The sequence below is a fragment of the Saimiri boliviensis genome, chromosome 3 (genome assembly GCF_048565385.1).
Source record: "Saimiri boliviensis isolate mSaiBol1 chromosome 3, mSaiBol1.pri, whole genome shotgun sequence".
Classification (NCBI taxonomy): domain Eukaryota; kingdom Metazoa; phylum Chordata; class Mammalia; order Primates; family Cebidae; genus Saimiri; species Saimiri boliviensis.
This window is the reverse complement of record NC_133451.1, coordinates 166,002,951-166,023,008: the sequence shown is the minus strand read 5'-3', so window position 1 is coordinate 166,023,008 and position 20,058 is coordinate 166,002,951. Positions and strand designations below refer to the sequence as shown.

At 33.8% G+C, this 20,058-nt stretch overlaps 1 protein-coding gene across 10 annotated transcripts in view; it reads left to right on the top strand.

The window, feature by feature from the left end:
• The window catches only part of BLTP1 (bridge-like lipid transfer protein family member 1), a 217,450-nt gene that overhangs the window by 165,323 nt on the left and 32,069 nt on the right, over positions 1–20,058 (top strand). For 7 of the 10 annotated variants that reach the window (XM_039479082.2, XM_074396938.1, XM_074396937.1 and 4 more), the window contains 11 exons: positions 1,889–2,100; positions 3,482–3,680; positions 8,398–8,457; positions 10,232–10,458; positions 11,181–11,381; positions 11,569–11,699; positions 13,011–13,134; positions 15,766–15,875; positions 16,561–16,651; positions 17,195–17,257; positions 19,361–19,614. In XM_039479082.2, the coding sequence (XP_039335016.2) occupies positions 1,889–2,100; positions 3,482–3,680; positions 8,398–8,457; positions 10,232–10,458; positions 11,181–11,381; positions 11,569–11,699; positions 13,011–13,134; positions 15,766–15,875; positions 16,561–16,651; positions 17,195–17,257; positions 19,361–19,614 (1,672 nt within the window). The remainder of the gene's footprint in view (positions 1–1,888; positions 2,101–3,481; positions 3,681–8,397; positions 8,458–10,231; positions 10,459–11,180; positions 11,382–11,568; positions 11,700–13,010; positions 13,135–15,765; positions 15,876–16,560; positions 16,652–17,194; positions 17,258–19,360; positions 19,615–20,058) is intronic. The other 3 variants (XM_074396942.1, XM_074396940.1, XM_074396943.1) reach the window with 3 other exon arrangements.

Genomic DNA, 20,058 nt, shown 5'->3' with positions numbered 1-20,058 from the left:
TACTAACCTCTGGGATTTAGGAATGTTCTGTTAATGCTAATAAAATATCTTGTAGTTTACTGATGTAAATGCTTGACAGCTAAATGCTTCCTAAATCTGAAATGTGCGTATCAAAAAAAAAAAAAAATTCTTGCTTATTCCCTTCAGTTTTTAAAAGTTATTTTACATTGTAAAGTTATTTTGCTTTCTGCATGGATACATAAGAGTGTCTGATTCAGATTATTTAATTGTAATGCTCATTTTTTTGGTTTTGATAATTAATGCACCCATTTGTGTTATGGCACTGTTTATTTTTATATTCTATAAACATTTATCATATACTGTCTAGAAGCAGAATACAAAAGTGAACAAGATCCCTGCCCTCAAGGACCTTTCAGTCAAGTGGAAAAGAAAACAAAGTAGACTACACAGTGGAGTTAGAGACGTATTGTTTGTTCTGAGGAAGTCTCTACCTTTGCCTGTACTTCTCAGAGGAGAAACTAATTCTTCAGATTCAACTTTGAATTAGGAGTTCACCAGGGAGATAAGGAAATGAAAGTATCTCTTATTTACTTACATATCCCAGGACCTAGGACAGTTCCTGGCGTACAGTAAGAACCAAATAAACATCGAATGAGAGAGAATATGAATGAATATGTTTGAGCACATAAGTCTAAGAAAATATAGTGGTAGGTTTCATAAAAGAAAATAATGGGAAAGTAGCTGAACAGGTAGACAAGGTATAATTAATGTAGATTGGGCAAATATGTTTGAACTGTATTTTAGAAGTAATGAGGAGCCGTTTAAGATCTCTATCAGTGATGGACATAGGCTAGTAATAGAATCCTGTTAGAAAATTGCCCTTTTGACAGTGTTACAGATAACATTTTATTTTGCTGAATCCCATGTACATGTTTTTCAGTTCTCATTTTACTGACCTCTCTTCAGCTTTCATCAAATCCTTAAAGTATTTTGTACTCTTGGTGTCCTTGACACAATACAGGTTGAGTATTGGTTCTCCAAAATAATTGGGACAGGAAATGTTTCAGATTTTGGATTTTTTCAGATTTTAGCATATTTTTGGATACATAATGAGATATCTTGGGGCTGGGGCCCAAGTTTAAACATGAAATTCATTTACATTTCATATACGCAGAGCCTGAAGATAATTTTATAAAATATTTTTAAATAATTTTATGAATGAAACAAAGTTTTGACAAGATTTTGGCTGCAGTCTCACATGAGTTCAGATGTGGAAGTTTTCACTTGTGGCATATCAACATTCAGAAAATTAGGATTTTGGAGTATTTTGGATTTCAGGTTAGGGATGCTCAAGCTGCATTTGCTTCTTCTCCTACTTTTCTGGCCTCTCCATCTTTATGTCCTTTTAAGAAGCTCCTCCATCTATACACTGTCTTGAAATGAAGGTTTTCCTTAAGGTGTATTTCTGCTTAACAAGCTCAAACATCTTGGACCTATCTCTGTAAATCAAATCCTTTTAATGGTATGTTCTTAGCATTATGTACCTTTCCTTAAAGAATTTTAAAAGTGGTAACAGTAAGCTCTACAGATGAAGTGAAGTACCATGTTTGTTTTCATTTGTTCTTCCATCCCAGTACCTAGCATATAAGAGGCATTTCACAAATAAGTTAGAGTGAATGAACAGACCAGGATTTTCTTCTTTTTTCTGCCATTATGTGGTTGCCTGCTTTCTGTTTTATTTTTTCATTTGTTATTATAAAAATCGTGACTATATGTCCTCTTTGATCTTTCCTAATTCTAATGCCACAGTTTTCTGGGTGTAATTTTTATTGAGCAACAGTATTTTGCAGCTTTTGAGCTTTTCTTAATATAGAGATTTACAATGCTAATTTTAATTTTCTTTCTGCCCTGCCTTAATTGCCAAAAGCTGTGCTGTTTTGGCTGAATTATAAGGCTGCCTATGACAACTGGAATGAACAACGAATGGCTTTACATAAGGATATTCACATGGCTACAAAGGAAGTAGTAGATATGCTACCTGGTATCCAGCAAACATCAGCCCAGGCCTTTGGGACTCTTTTCCTCCAGCTCACTGTCAATGATCTGGGAATTTGCCTTCCTATCACAAATACTGCACAGGTACAAAAAAGTCAAATCATATTCCAGGATTAAGAGCCAGGCATTTCTACATAGCCATTTCTAAGTATCTAGAGTATAACAATACATTTTTCAGGATAACAGTTTATAACTGTTTACTAGGTGGGAAGTAAGATTGAATTCCTTCAACCATTATTTATCTCTTATTAAACCTGAATCTCATGGGACTTTTCTCTGAAGCACTCTGATATGCTTCAGAATAGTGAGAAGACTGATACCCACCAGATAACTCTTAAGTTTTTACCTTCATAAATAGAAGCTTAGTTTCAGAATCATTTTATTGTTTTTTTTGGTTTTTTTTTGTTTTTTTTTTTTTGTCAAGGAAGTCATTGGTATGGACTTGTTTATAAGATAGAAATAAAAGGACATTTAGGAATACTCTTTAATAAACTTACCTGTAATAGAGTAGGGAATTCCAAAATGCTTTTATACTGTAATATTTAATGGTAATGAAACTTGAAAGCACTGTGTACATTAAGCAGGAATTTTCTCCTTGCAATTTAGGACCAGTTCTCAGGAATATGCAATTGCATGCACATGTGTGTATGAGGGAGAGAAAAGGCTATGAACACCTGTCAGGCCAAGAAGCAACAGTTATTAACAGTAGAATGCAGAGATTTTACTGTTATAATTTACCTTAACAACTCATAACCAGTTGTTGAATTAATTTATCTTTTAGGATTCTGTTTGGTAAGACAGCATAGAAGAAAACTTTGGGTTGAGGATGGGCAGCATTGGTCTGCTTATGTTTCAGGAACTGAAATATAGTGGTTTTTTAGTAGCATGATAAGCAGGGCCTAAGAAGGCCATAAACACACAGGTGGGTAACATAGTGAGAGCATCTCCCCACAACTAAAAGAGAGGCTTGAGACAGAAATGTAGATAGCCCTTTGTACATTAAGTAAAGAAAAAATGCAAATGGCAAGAGCAATTTAATTTTTTTTTTTTTTTTTTTTTTTTGAGACGGAGTTTCGCTCTTGTTACCCAGACTGGAGTGCAATGGCGCAATTTCGGCTCACCGCAACCTCCGCCTCCTGGGTTCAGGCAATTCTCCTGCCTCAGCCTCCTGAGTAGCTCGGATTACAGGCATGTGCCACCATGCCCAGCTACTTTTTTGTATTTTTAGTAGAGACGGGGTTTCACCATATTGACCAGGATGGTCTCAATCTCTTGACCTCGTGATCCACCCGCCTCGGCCTCCCGAGCAATTTAATTTTTAAAAGGTATCTTTCCAAGGTGCTCTTTAATGAACATAACTAGGCTTGACTCTTTCTAGATTTCTGTTCCTGTGTATCCTGTGTAGATTTCTAAGTTTTAAAAATTGTCACCTTTTGTCTTATATCTTCTTTAATGTATTTTGCAGTCTAATCATACTGGAGACCTTGACACTGGATCTGCTTTGGTATTAACCATTGAAAGTACCCTCATCACTGCTTGCTCTTCAGAATCTCTGGTTAGCAAAGGGCATTTCAAAAACTTTTGTATCCGTTTTGCTGATGGATTTGAGACATCATGGGATGACTGGAAACCAGAAATTCGTGGGGATTTAGTGATGAATGCTTGTGAGTGTTTTTTATTTGTATATGTGGTTTAGAAATTAAAAAAATAAAACATTTTTAAAAAATAAAACATTTGTAAAATTAAAAGATGCTTAGATATAGCAATGTTTTTAGACTTTGAGAAAGAAGGGCTTTTTCTAGTTACAGGTAACAAACCGTATTTGTGAAAAATTACAGCTTTGAATAGTTTTGGTAAGTAAACCAACCAGGCATTCTTTTTTGTAGTATAATATTTGAATGTTTGTACACTCCCTGAATTTTCCTGTGATTTATCCATGTTTGACCAGATAAAAGCGTCTTTGTCCTATCAGAATCTTGAAAGAAAATGATAAATATGTAATATCCAACTCAACATAAAAACAGAACAGGTTGTAAATAGCCAGGACCAGGAACTCCAGCCTTAATATTGACATAAATAAATCGACATGTTCAAATTTGTAAAGTGCAGAGTATAATGTGAATTCCTTCAATCCCATAATTTTCAAGGTTGGGTTTAACTAAAGCTGTGTTTATAAGCCATATGAAGATATAGGGGTTTATTTGTATATATTTTTATATTTTAAATATTATATCAGAGTTAGTAAAGCATCATTAATCTTAATAAAGAAAAATTATAAATGAGAAATTAAAAGGTTGTGAACTGAAATTCCTCAATCTTAGACTAAATAACTTTAGAAAGTCAGAGCCCATTGTTTATGTGATTTCTTCCTCTCTCCACTAGAGGGAAATCTTTCTAGTTCCCAGTCTTTGAAGAATGGGAAAAGTTTCCATTATTTTTACACCAATAATCTAGTTTTAGCATTCAAAAATTATAGGCGAAATTCTTGGTTTTAATGTGTAGGGAATTAAAAATATCTTTTTCTACTACCCTTTTAGGTTATATGCTGGGTCTTATGTAATAAAAGACCGATTAATAAGAGAAAAGCATACAGGTTTATTTAATAGGAGGATTTTTTTTGTGACATGGAGCCATCATTAGGAAATGAAGATCCAAAGAAATGGCTAAACCTTACTATTTTTGTACTAGGTTTGATGAAGAGTAGAAAGTTGTAGAGCAATAGGAGAAAACAAAAAGGGGTATGAGTTCAGGGTAGTAAACTGGGGAAAACTAACCAAGACCTGTTTGTTCAGATTGCTCTTAGTGTCCCTCCATTTTGGAGGTGAGGATGCTCCTTTCCTCTGGGTTGAGGAAGTTCATTTCTCACATGTGGGTCATATGACCTGCTTCAGAGGAAAATCAAAGTCCTTCCTGCATCTGCTGCTTCTCAAATGCCTTCAATTTAAAATACCTTCCACATGGCAAGGTGCCATTTTTGGGACAGTGTGTCCTGAACTCCCGCAAATGCTTTGCATTAGGTAATTATAGTTAAAATAGCAGGATTTCTTTGAAATATTTCTGGTTACTGAGAAGACTTGATACGGAAATACTTCGTGCCTATTATCCAAAAGACCAATATTAGCCTACAACAGAAATCTTTATAGATTTTTTATTTTACACAATAGTTACATATATTTTTTTAAAAATCACTAAAACATATATTTTTTTAATAAAAGAAAAATAAATTTAAAGTTAGTGATTTTTATTAAGATGACAGCTTTACCATCATTGTATTTATTAAAATAAGTAGAATATATTTGGAAAAAAAGGAAGTAAACCATCTCCCTAACAGTTTATCTTAAAGGGTAAATGCATAAGAAATATAAAATGAGAAATATGCTGTTACTCAAAATTGGAAATACACATTTAAAAGTGAACAAATAATTCAGCATCTCAGTATATATTCTGATAATACAGAACACTAATATGCTGGTAATCATGAGGATCAGAATAATTTATTTTGGGTTTAAGAGGGGACTTAGTGAAATAATTCTGTAACATGCTTGTTGTCTGGGTTTCTTGGGAGGAGGCCAAAAGGAGGTAAGGAGAGTAGTTATGTAATTGACATATTTATAAAATTTCCAAATGATAAAATGGACAAAGTTCACTAGTTTATAGTTTGTTTTTTGTTTTTGAGATGGAGTCTCGCTCTGTCGCCCAGGCTAGAGTGCAGTGACACAGTCTCAGTTCACTGCAACCTCTGCGTCCCGGGTTCAAGCAATTCTCTGCCTCAGCCTCCCGAGTAGCTGTGATTATAGGAGCTCACCACCATGCCCAGCTAATTTTTGAATTTTTAGTAAAGACAGCGTTTCACCATTTTGGTTAGGCTGGTCTTAAACTCCTAACCTCGTGATCCACCCACCTTGGCCTCCCAATGTAGTTTTTATTATTAGTAAGTATACCTCAATATTTTTGAACAAGGGTGATGTGTATATGGCAGAGAAGTAAGGAATTGTAGGGTTATGCCTTAGAATTTTTTTTAACAGATCATTTTTAAAACATACTCTAGCCAGGCGCGGTGGCTCACGCCTGTAATCCCAGCACTTTGGGAGGCCGAGGCTGGTGGATCACGAGGTCAGGAGATCGAGACCATCCTGGTCAACATGGTGAAACCCCGTCTCTACTAAAAAAATACAAAACATTAGCTGGGCATGGTGGCGGGTGCCTGTAATCCCAGCTACTCAGGAGGCTGAGGCAGGAAAATTGCCTGAACCCAGGGGGCAGAGGTTGCGGTGAGCCCAGATCGTGCCATTGCACTCCAGCCTGGGTAACAAGAGTGAAACTCCGTCTCAAAAAAATAAAAAATAAAAAATAAAACATACTCTAGAAAAAAGGTGGCCCAGCAAAATTTCCTCTTGATAATGTTTATTGAGAAATGCATTAAAAATTAGCAAGCACAATCTACAGGAAAAGTTCAAAGAATGATTTAAGTAGATGCTAAATATTAGGCTAATTTCATCAGTGTGTTTTTAGACAGACTAAACCATCAGAAGTTTAGAGGTCGACAAGCTCTTTGTTAAAACCTGGGTAGCATTTGTCATCAGAGCAGAAAGAGTTACCATCCTAGATTCAGACTAATGGTTGGTCCAAGTCATCATTCTGTCTGTGATACAGAAACCACAGATATTATGGGAAGCTAGTTGATTTCTTAGTCCTCATTTTCAGGATCCAGATCTACTTCTAAAAATCTTAATATTCCTTATTAATTCATCATGGCTGTATATTCTGTGAGTTTTATATATTCATTTTTTAAGCTTAATTTTTTTGTTGTTTTTTTTAGAGACAAAGTCTTGCTCTGTTGCCTAGGCTAGAATGCAGTGGTGCCATCATAACTCACTGAAGCCTTGAACTCATGAGTTCAAGCAATCTTTTCACCTCAGCCCCCCGAGTAGCTGGGACCACAGGCACATGCCACCATACCCAGCTGACTTTTAAATTTTCTGTATAGATGGAGTCTCACTATGTTGCCCAGGCTGATCTTGAACTTCTTGCCTCAAATGATCTTGAGTCCTTGACCTCCCAAAGCACTGGGATTATAGGTGCTATAATCCCACACCTAGCCCTTAGGCTTAGTTTTAAAAAATTCTCTGCTACTTCTTAGGATAGGAAATCCTAAAAGTTACTCCCTTTTTATTTACTATTTCTTCCTTTCACTTGGCCTCAGTTATGTTATTCAAATTTCAAAGGGGTTTATTTTCCTTCTAGCATTCTTGGATTCGAAAGGCTAATGTTGGTCTTACTTGTTCAGATTTGAAACCATGACTACAAAGGTGAATTGGGTGATATTTCAAAACCAGATCTAGTTCTTTCTTAATTAGAATTTGTATGTGAGACACAGGTACTATACAGTTCAAAGATATAATTTAGATGTTAAACTTGTTGGCAGTCTTTAAAAAAAAAAAAACACCACCACATAACAGATAGATCCTCTCTCACAAACTGAGTTATAATATTTCTAATTTGGAAGGATATTTCCCTTTTGAAATGTTTCAAAGACAGAAATGTAATACCAGAGTTCCTAGAAAATTAATAGCAAGCTCAAATTTAAGTAACATTTGAATACCAATTTAGGATTCAGAGTGAGTTGCAAAAGGACATTAAAGATATATGTACTCTCAAGTTTAGATTGATACTTCTTTTCTTCTAAGGATTACTGAGGAAGGTCTTATTAATTCTATGTTTAGAGTTTATTTTGTTTAAAAGTGGTTTTACCTTTTAATGTTTAAAATTGTTGAATTAACAATTATAATTATCTTTTTTGAAGCTGAAGTTATCAGATTAAACCTAGATAGTAGTAAATGTTTCAGAGTTAAAGTAGATATATTCTGGAGATAGATCCATGATCTTGAGATTGACATCATGGCCTTAAGCCATTTTTTTGTTCTAAAATGTTCCATGTCAAAAGAGAAGGTAATGACTGCTGAATCATGTGTCTAACCTAATGTGGCAGCTCTTAGTTACCAAAAATTCTTTTTTAAGTCATTTGCATTCTCATGATGACAAATTGTCATAGCATCCTGGATATTGGTGGAAAAACCATCTAGTGTGTCACAGCAGTTGGCCAGATATTGTCACTCAAATAAGGAAATCACATGCAGAAAATAAAACTAAAACTGCAGTTAAATTGTTTAAATCATAGAATAAAATATTGTGAAATATGGAATAGATCTTATGAGTCATTAAGATAGCCCTTTCATTCCAGAGATTAAGAACTAAAATCTAGAGAGGATAGTAATCCTCTTTGTATTTAGATAATAATCTTTGTGTGAAAAATTAAGAGTAGAATATATAATCACAGATGTATTTTTATTGAAAACTATTTTTGGGCTGATTTTTGTACAGGTGTAGTTCCAGATGGCACCTACGAAGTATGTTCAAGAACTACAGGACAAGCAGCAGCTGGTAGGTTCACATTCAGCATTATTTTGCTATCTGTGGTAGATAGAATTCTGCCTTTATTTTAAATGGCAAGAGAATTTTTTGGCTAAGGTAATTCTGGTGTTCACTAATTTAAAAAAACCTTTGTATTAGCATATTTGTATTTATTTAACAATTATTAATCAGATACGTGTGTGTGTGTATACATATATGTGTGCATTACACACACAAGATGTTTCAGAAAAGATTAAAATGAATAAGATACACTTTCTATCCTCTATACATTTAAATTCTTAAAATGTATATAAAGCACATGCAGCAAAATTACATGGAAGTAAGTGACAGGTATAATAAAACATAAAATTCCAGTTGCTAATGCCATTGAAATGTCTAGAAGGAAGATAGTATTTTCAAATATGGGAGAATACTGGGATCAGAGAAAACTTCATGGGAAGGACAAATATTTAAACAAGCACTCATATGTATGGGAAAAAATCTTTCTTAAGCAAAAACTGGGAGATGTGGGCCAGAGAAAATTAAGGCAGAGAAAATAATATAACATGCATCATGATGTTAAAGCACACTATCTATTCAGAGTTCTCCAATTTGGCTAGAATAGAGTTAGATTAAAAAATAAGACAGAAAAATCTTAAATGCCTAAATGAGGAGTTTAGACTTGATTTGTTGGGCAGTGGGAAGGCTGGCCACTGAATGTTTTTGAACAAGAAGGCAAATGACAACACTATCAAAGGAACACTTTCAAAGATTAGAGGGCAAAAAAGCCCAGGAAACCAGTTTGGAGGTTAAAAGTGATAATGTATCTTGACTAAGATGGTAGCACAATGTAATTTTTATTATGTTACTTGTTATAAGGGTGAGCTAAAGAGATATTTATTTAAGGGTTCTTAAAATGTTGAGAGGGTAGAAATTGATTAAGTTTAGTAGATTTCCAGTCTCTCCTTGCCATTCTGTTATCTTCGCAAGTCTAGCCTTATTGCTCATCCTGAGTTACCTTATTGCTCATCCTGAGAAAGCACCAAGTCCTAGAGTCTGACAGAGTACTGAAAAGGTTAGGGAATATTCAGCTGAGGTCACAAATAAGTCTTTGTCAAGACTTTTGTTTTAAGTGACAACAACCCACTCAGGCTAGCTTAACCAAAAGGGGTTGTTTATTAAAAGAATATTTGCAGACTACAGTTAAACTTAGGAATAGCTATTTTAGGGAAGAGAAGGAACCAGGTCAATTCAGAAGCCTTCAGGAACTATTAGAATGAAGATCCCGTCTGTCACTAAGACTCTCTGTAGCTCTTGTCTTTGCTTCTTTGCTCCCCTCTGGCTGCTGTTTTTTTCTGCTGCTGCTTCTTCTAACTGAAAACCTCCTTCTTATACATAGCAAGAAACATGGTGGAGTCTTGTATCTTTCTTCAAGTCCAGGCACAATATCTTATTTTTCCAACTTTGACCTTCACCTGGATCATTTACCTACTTAATTCTGTTTAATGAGCTAAGGTCATGGCAATTCCTACTATAGCTATGGGATGGTGGATCATCTTGGGGTCAGGGAGGGAACCTGTAGTTCATAGGAAAAAAAAAAAGGAGGGTGCTATACAGAGGAAACATTAGATGCACACTGTATATACATAGAGAAATCAAGCCTGTAGTGTGATGTTTCTGACAAGTCTAGCTGTGAAAGAAATTAGTTATTGCATGTGGCCAACATCCATTTTATTACTTTGTACAGTTATTTCCATTTCTATACTCGGGACTTACCAAAAATGCAACTTCTTTATTTAAACAGAAAGTAGTAGCGCTGGAACCTGGACACTCAATGTATTGTGGAAAATGTGTGGGATTGATGTCCACATGGATCCTAACATTGGCAAAAGGCTTAATGCTCTGGGCAATACTCTTACAACACTGACAGGAGAGGAGGACATAGATGACATTGCTGACTTAAATTCAGTGAACATAGCTGATCTGTCAGATGAGGATGAAGTTGATACTATGTCTCCCACTATCCATACTGTAAGTAAAGTCACTGTTAGAATTTTTCAGGACTAGCTTTTACCCTGAGATGGAGATATTATTTATTCAGTGTTATTTAGTATATTATAGTGGGTATTTGTGGAGGAAGAGAAGGGAGTGGTGATTTGCTGTGTCTACATTTCATAATTAACTCAATTAACTGTCTTTTAATCGAGTTCTGTGTTACATATTGACCATCATCCAACTCGTGCTTTAACCTGCAGGTAACATAATCATATTAAAAGTGAAATGCAGACCACTCTATATAGATAGAAAGTAGATTAGTGGCTGCCTACCACTGGGAGAGTAGGGAGAGGTGTGGTGGAGATGGGGGAATGGGAAGAAATTGCTAATAGGCATGAGGTTTCTGAGTGATGAAAATATTCCCAACTATTTTAATGATGGTTGTACAACTTTGTGAATATACTAAATGGGTGAATTTTATGGTATATGAGTTATGTCTCAGTAAAGTTGTTCAAAATGAATTTCAAAGAAAAGTGCATTTACAAAACGAAGTTATACATTTTTAAAATATATATTTCCATATATACTATACATTCTATATTTTCAAGTTATTTTGTGGTCAAAAAACTTATTCTTTGATTCATTCTAGTATTAATTTTTAAAAATTATTTTAAATATCTTTTAACTATTGTACCATGAAATAGTTTTGTTCTTGGGAAGAAATTTTTTTAAAATTAATATTATTGTTTATTATTTAGAGTTCAGATGGAAGTTCAGTAAGTGGAGATGGCCACAAACTCACCTTTGGGCAGCGACTTGTAAATCACCTACTAGGCCTGACACCCCCAAATCAGCGCTATTCTGTTCCTGCAGATTATCTGTGTGACCCAGAGATGTGGGGCTCCCCTCAGTCTAGCCAATCCCATTTGAAAGCATGCAGAGCACACTCATGGGGAAACGTAGGTAGCAACTAAATAGATTCCTTACGAAAATGAAGGGATTTAAATCAGTGGAGAATCCCAGTCTTGATATAGATGGCTTTGATTCTTGCATGCTTACTTTGATTTAAGGTGTTAATTTTGTGATAGTATAGATTTGCTGTGTGACTTGAGGGTGGTATTGACAGATAAACTTTTGACTTTTCAGGAAGCCACAGATTATCGAAGACAGGCAGCATCTGCTAGCCAGCCAGGAGAACTTAGAGGAAGAAAAATTATGAAGCGTATAGTGGATATCAGAGAACTGAATGAACAGGCCAAAGTAATAGATGATCTGAAGTATGTATACTGATTTTTAATTTAATATAATGTTTCCTAATTTTAGAATCATAAGATGACAGAAGTGGAAGAAACTGTATTTGGGCTAATACAAACTCTTTAGTTTATCTGTTGTATCACCAGGGTCCAGAGTTGTTTAATAATTTGGCCAAGATCATACACTCATTAGTCATAAAGTTAGGCATGAGGCGCTGTGGCTCACATATGTAATCCGAGCACTTTGGGAGGCTGAGGCAGGTGGATTACCTGAGGTCAGGAGTTCAGGACCAGCCTGGGCAACATGGTGAAACCTGCCTCTACTAAAAATACAAAATTAGCTGGGTGTGGTGGTGTGTGCCTGTGATCCCAGCTACTCGGGAGGCTGAGGCAGGAGAATCGCTTGAGCCTGGGGGTAGGAGGAGGTTGCAGTGAGCCAAGATTGTGCCATTGCACTCTAGCCTGGGCAACAAAATGAGAATCTGTCTCAAAAAAAAAAAAAAGTTGGACATGAAATCCTAGTGCTTTTTCATAACTTATTTCTTATGGTTGACTTTATATCACATATATGTATCTTTACCTGTGTATTTACTCCTATATGTATCTTCACATGCATATATAAATAAATATACTAATCTTTATCTGTTGCCTGCTGGATATTGCTAAATAATGCTTTCTCTATTACAGTAAATATTCTTCCTGCTAAAGTTTGCAATTTTATTTTCCCAAAAGGTAATGGTCATGCCTCATCTTTTCTAATCTGCCTACACTTGTACTGATGCTTTTTTTTTTTTTTAACAATCAAGGACCTTACATAAATATATGCATTTTGTACAGCAAAAGGTATTGCCTAACACTTGTCTATAAGTTGTCATGCAGTGATTCATATTTTCCTGTTGACTTAGATTACAATTTGAGTTTTGTTCTCAGAGGGAAAAAATGACATAAAGCAAAATATACTCTTCCTCCAAAATGTTACCCAAGGCTTATATTATATGTAGAATTTTACATTCAGACATTTTTCTGCAGAGTGGGCCTGTGGTTTTCATGAGATTGCCAAAGAGACTCTTGATGGAGCAATGGATAACACAAATTTCCTCAAACATTAGAGAGACGTGTTTTTGTTTCCTTAACATTCGCCAAATATGACTGTTAAACTTATTGAGGGTTTTGGCTGGTCCATGCATAATCATCTTTGGTATTCTGCAAAGTGAAAGCATTAAAAAGGAGCAAGTAAAAATCAATGTAACTTTGTTATTTTTTTTTAAATACATATTCTGCTTATGTAACTTTGTTATTTCTTTACAATAACTGCTGTATTTGTTTTGCCTCCAGAAAATTAGGTGCAAGTGAAGGAACCATAAACCAAGAAATTCAACGTTACCAACAGTTAGAATCTGTGGCTGTGAATGACATTAGAAGAGATGTTCGTAAAAAATTACGGAGGTCCAGTATGCGAGTGAGTGCTCTTTGTTCTTTCAATGCTGGTGACAAAACCACCTGATTTTTTCCTATCATATCTCCTGTGTACCAGGCACCATCTAAAGCACTTTACATTTAGTAATCCATTAAAGGCTCACACAACCTTAGGAGGTAGCTTGTGTTATTTTCCTATTTTAAAGATGAGGAAACGGAAACAGGTGAAGTAATTTGACCAGTTATATAGCCAGTAATGCTGGGGGAGCCAAGAGTCCAACCTAGGCTTTAGGACTCTATAAATCTATGCCCTTGGACATCGTGTTTTGTCTTTCACGAAATCATTTTTGCTTTTAATCTCTAATCTGAACTCTGCAAAAAATGTTAACTTTGTGAAATCTTTTAAGACGTCTGTTCTTTCCCTATCCCCTTTCCCTTGGTCAGAATTTACCTCTCAGCTACTGTGCATTGTTAGCACTTTATAATCTTTCTTTTTTGCAGGTTTAGTTAGTCCCATTAGAGTTTGAGTCTAGGGGTAGAAAACTTTTTTTAAAAAACCGTTATGCCCTTTTTTTGCTTCAGTTTTTAAATTAATGATAACTTTTTAGGAGTTATCGATTCACAAGTATACTTGGGCCTGGTGTTTTTGTTTTGTAAAGTTATTAATGCAGTTCTTTAATAAATGTAGGCCTATTCCCGATTATCTCTCTCCTTTCTCCATTTTGGAAAATTGTGTGTACATTTCATCTAGGTGATCAAATCTGAGGGCATAGATTTGTTCAATGTATTCCTGTATTCTTGAAATAGCCATAGGGTCTATGGTTATATACCCTCCCTTATTGCTAATATTAGTAATTTGTGTCTTGCTTTTTTTCTTAGTTATCCTGGCTAGAGGCTTACCAATTTTATTGATCTTTTCAAACAGCCAGCTTTTAGTTTTGTTGATTTTTCTCTATTGATTTCCTGTTTTTTTTTTTGTTTCTACTCTGATTTTTATTATTATTTTTCTTTTGCTTAATTCAGATTTAATTTGTCCTTTTTTCTAGTTTTCTAAGGTAGTTTTGCTTAATTCAGATTTAATTTGTCCTTTTTTCTAGTTTTCTAAGGTAGAAGCTTAATTGATTTTAGATCTTTTCTAATGTATGCATTCAGTGCTATAAATTGTCCTCTAAGCACTGCTTTTGCTTCATCCCACTAATTTTGATGTGTGTTTTCATTTTCGTTTAATGTAAATATTTTAAAATTTCTCTTCAGATTTTTTTCTTCAACTAATGCTATTTAGAAGGGTGTTATTTAATCTCAGTGCATTTGGGATTTTCCAGATACCTTTCTGTTGTTGATTTCTGGTTAAATTCCACTATGGTCTAAGAGCACACATTTTATGATTTAGAATTTTTTTAAATGTGTTAAGGTATGCTTTTTGGTCCAGAATGTGGTCTCTCTTCATGAAAGTTCCATGTGAGCTTGAGAAGAATGTGTATTCTGATGTTGTTAGATGAAGCTGTCTGTAGGTGTTGATTATATCCAGTTGACTGATGGTGGTGTTGAGTTCAACACTTGATTTTTTTTGTATATTGGATGTCCATTTCTGATAAAGGGTTATTGAAGTCTCAAACTGTTATTCATTTGTTTCTCCTTGCATTTCTCTTAATTTTGGCCTCACATAGTTTGACACTTATTTGTTTTGTTTTTAAGAGATAGGGTTTCACTCTGTTGCCCAGGCTGTAATGCAGTGGTACATTCATAACTCACTGAAACCTCAAATTCCTAGGCTTAAGCAATCCTTGTGCCTCAGCCTCCCAAGTAGCTGGGACCACATGCCTTGATCACTTCTAAACTCCTGGAGAATATAGTTTGAATACTGCTCTCCAATTTATTTGTCACTACTTTCTGATAGCAATAATGGATAGTGATATCTGTAACATATAATTTTCTATTTTAAATTTTTGCTGTCTACACAAGAGTCATACAATATAATTAAAATATTGTTTGTCCACTGTTGCATGTCATATTTGGTCATTGACATTAAAAATAAACTAGAGAGAATTAGAAAGGTTGTTAAAACATCTCCATTCTTAACATATGTCATTCCAAATATTCCCCTTAATTCCCTTTACCCGTCTTAGACTCCAAACCTCCACTGTATTAGAATCTTTTAAATATCTAGTACTGTCACTAGTTTCTAGAACAGGGATTTAGAGACAGTGAGAGTGTTAAGTCTTTAGCACTCTTACTTTCCTTTGTTGTAATGAAGAGTCCTACAACAGGGATGCCCTTGGAGAAAAGTGGTCTTTTGTCCCCCTGCCAAGAACCTAGCTTTCTTCCAAGACCTTTATTTCTCATTTTCTTTCTCCATTCTTACTTTTTAAATCATTTCCTTTCTTCTCGCCTTGTTTCTGTACCCTCATCCCTGCCCCCAAACTTTCTCTTTTCTTCTTTTCTCTCAGGTCAGGTGGTGGCTCATGTTTTCATTGTGCCTCCTAGTTGGTGTTAGGACCAAAGAATAGCTGATTCCTCCTCTACTTTGAACTTATATTGTTAAGTGACAAGAAAGTCCCTTAGGGAAAACAAGCTAACTTATTTAATAGTATAATATTTTCTTTTATTTGAAGTCAAATATTACAACAATAAATAATCACCTGTAGTCACATTTTTTTCTCTACCATTTCATTAGGCTGCTTCCCTAAAGGATAAGTGGGGTTTGAGTTACAAACCAAGTTACAGCCGATCAAAAAGCATTTCTGCTTCTGGAAGACCACCTCTAAAGCGAATGGAAAGGACAAGGTAATATATGTATTTCAGTCAATGAAACAATTAATAAAATTGTTGACTCTTTTACCAAGGTCAACTGCTTTTTTTATGTTCTAATCATAAAACTAAGATAACAGAAATTAATTTTATTAGTAAAATAGCAATAATAGTGGATATTATCAAACTCAGAAGTTATTTAAGGAATCCCTCATCATATAACCACAGTACAGTGTGTGCTTTTTAGTTATGAAGCACACTGCTATTTAGACAAGTTTTTTATTTACATAAAACTGGTTTCGAAAGATAGACAAGTTTTATGTGTAAACTTACAGATTATCCAAAGGAATTAGAACATGCTTACTAGTAGCTACTGCTCTAAGTATGTCAGTTTAGAAAAGATAAAGTCACATAGACATTTAGCATATGAAAAAAATGGAAATTTCACATTTATTGAAGTGAAATCAGTTTTAATAGTAGTATATAAGCACTATAAGAAGTACAAATTCTTTTTATATGATTTAGTTTTAGAAAAATTTTAAGTTAACCAAAACATTGAGTCTTTTTTATGGTATGCTAAAGGTTAAGAGAAAGTTCAATCCTTTGATAAGGTAAATATTTAGAAACAGAATGGTATTGCCATTAATCAGACTTTTATAAAGTCCAGGAATATTTTTACATGAGAATATTAGTGTTTTATAACTTTATATTTTACTTGCAGTTCTCGAGTAGGAGAAACTGAAGAGCTCCCAGAAATCCGTGTGGATGCAGCATCTCCTGGACCTAGAGTAACTTTTAATATCCAGGATACAGTAAGAGATATATAATTTGTTAGAGATACACATTGCTAAATAGTTTTTACAGATTACAAAATTATGGTATTATACTGTTTCAAAATACTGATTTCTGACTACAGTCAAAGTATGGATTATGATCATTGAATTGTCTGTATATTACCAAGTAGTGGGCACTGCCCTCGTAACATCATCTGAGAGCCATGCAGCAGGTGTTAGTGTTTTACATTTTACATGCACAGTAAAGGCTCCGTAACTGCTTTCTCTTAAGTAGAAAGGTTTTTGTTGAATAATTTTTCTTTCAAGGGAGAATCCATATTGAACTACATCTTACACAAATATAAATGTAGAATATTGGTACTCATTTATGTGTTTTATGTATCGATAGATAGTAGCAGAAATTGGAAGATCAGCTTCAAAGTTGTATTCTAATTTCATACCATAGTAAACATTATATTAAAATGTTTCTTTTGTTTTTTGTATATTTACTTTTAAGTCATTGTTTATTATTTTTCATGAGTTTTTGTTTTTTCTTTTACTTTTCTTATTGTTTTAATTAAGTTGAAAAATACAGTATGGGGAAGTACACCACAATCCAGCAGTCCTGGGGAAGGGTATTTTCAGGTATTTACTAAAAACAACATCAATTTTGCTTTAAAACTAATCAATCACATTGAATATCTGCCTGCTTTCAAAATATCTTCCTTTCATTTCAAACTAAACTTAGACCTTAGAAATATTTTAGATAATGGTTTAAGACTGTTTGAATTTTTTTCATCATGTACATCTCATAACTTCTTACATGCAATTATTTTAGTTTTTACTTCTGTGTAGTTTAATATTAAAAACTAAAAGACTATCTCAGATAATCAAATCAATTCAACCAAATCATAAATAAAAAACTACAGTTTGTTATTTCCTAATCTCTAAGTGAAGTAGTTTTTCCTTATATTCAACAAAATGAATTTTTTCATAAACAAAGATCAGTTAACTAGTTCAAACTAGAATTAAATTTAATCCAGAACAAACAATAATTGAACATTCTTTCTTTTGAGTCACTGGTGTAAAATAATATTGATTAAACTATCCATTTTTTAAATTATTATTTTGTTCAAAACAATGTAGAGGAATGATGTCTGGATCGTTTTGTTAAGGTATATTTAAAAATAAGCACTCATCCAAATATTTCTTTTCCCTTTTGTCACTCTCTTCAAGCTTCAGTCTCAACATATATCTCATAGTTATAGTGAATTTAGTTGAACTGGATTTTTTTTTTAAGAACTATTTAATTGTAATATAGTGAGCTTAACATGTTCTTTTTTTATGAAGAAAACTTAGAAAGAATTTACATGAATGAAATGGGTTCTACTAGCTAGGTGATTCTCAAAGGGATTAATATTTGAAGTGATTCAAGTCTCATTTTTAATTAGCCATGTACTATAAAAAACTATATAAAAATCATAAATTATATGAGATTAAATATTGTATTTTATAATCATAAATTAGAAAATAGGTAAGGCATGATTAAATATAAAATGAAACAAAGAAATATTTTATCTACCCTCTCTTACCAAAGTTTTAAAAAGTGGATGTTCTAACAATCTGATTTACTTGTTAACTCAGTAACACGTATACTATATAAAATGAACACCTGGATTTCAAATTTTCAATGTAGGACTTAACTGTGTATTGAATAGCAGCATCTAGTAGTTTTTAATAATAAATTACCTTGCACATTAAACTTCATAAAAGCTTACTGCTCAAGTAACTCTGTGACTCTGTGAAGCTGGGCATCAAAATTAGGTCATAGGAAGGTGTTTTGTTTTTCTTTTGTTTTGTTTGACCTATTTAAATGTAATGGCCTCAAGGTGAAATCCTGAGTTAGTGACATAGTGTTTATACAAAGTATAGTCAGCCCTCAATATCTGTGGGGGATTGGTTTTAGGACCCCCATGCAAACCAAGATTCACAAATATTTGAGTCCTTTTTATAAAATGGTGCAGTATTTGCACATAACCTACGCACATCCTCCTATATACATTAAATCATCTCTAGATTACTTACAATATGTAGTACACTTTAAATGATATTGTAAATAGTTGTTATATCTTTTATGTTTGTTGTTTTTTTATTGTTGTACTATTATTTTATTTCCCCCCAATATTTTCTGTCTGCACTTGATTGAATCTGTTGGGGTTTACAGAGAGCCAACTGTATTTACCTCAAAATACAGCATTCTTCACTTTGACTGTATTTTGCACATTTTTCTTTAACTGATGTGGGGCTCATTTTTAAAAGATACATCCACAAAAAGCATCTAGTAGCATGATGAGAAAACAATAAACCTTGTATTGACACTGCATGCTCTTCCGTCACTAATTGCTCTTGCCATTCTGATTTACAGTTAATCATGTTTCTTTTGCTTCCATGTTTAACTTCTGCTTTAAAGAATTACAGTGTTTACTTATTAATACAGTAATATGTTTATATAAAGTAAAATTTCATTCTGATTTTTAGTGTGTCAGTAGTATAACTTTCTGAGGTTGGCCATTTTGCTTCCTTCCTTGGGGTACCATTTCATATGTTCTTGATTCTGACCTTTCTTTCAGTTCAGAGTGAGGAAATTCAACTCTTTGAGATAATTTTTAAATGTTTAAATTTATATATTTTTTCTTTTTTTAATTGAAATACGAATCTGATTTATGTTTTTTTCTTTTTTACAATCAGTTTCCAGAGGAAACAGAACTTGACCTTTTGTCAGTAACCATTGAAGGTCCCTCCCATTACTCATCAAACAGTGAAGGGTCATGTTCCGTGTTCAGTTCTCCCAAAACTCCAGGAGGCTTTTCAGCAAGCATGCCTTTCCAAAGTGAAGAGGGCCGACGGGATGACAGCTTATCTTCTACTAGTGAAGATTCTGAGAAAGATGAAAAAGATGAAGACCATGAGAGGGAAAGGTTTTATATTTACAGGAAACCCTCGTGAGTAACCTCATTTTAAGATCCTTAGGTAGTAGAAATGAGCATAAAATGTTACATATAACTCAACTTTTACAAAAAAACATTTTAAATGTGCCTCACGAGTAAGACTGAGTCTCATTAAAATAAAATTTAATAAAATATATCACATGGTTTATTAATGTGATATAGCTCCATATAGTATTTTTTTTAATTTAAATGGGTTTTTTTCAAGTCACCTAAGTGTAATTATCAAAAACAAAATGGAAATAAAGGTGTGGTTATGAGTAAATTGAAGGAGAGAGCTGTATTCCCATGGCATTAAAGATTGCAGCAAGGAGATCTGTAATAGTGTAGGCTAGTTAGAAAAGTAATAAAGGGAAGTGGTTAGCAATGGATGAAAGACTTCAGCAAATTCTTAGGAGAAAGAAATAAGATGAAATGGTGTTAATGAAATAAATGATGTAT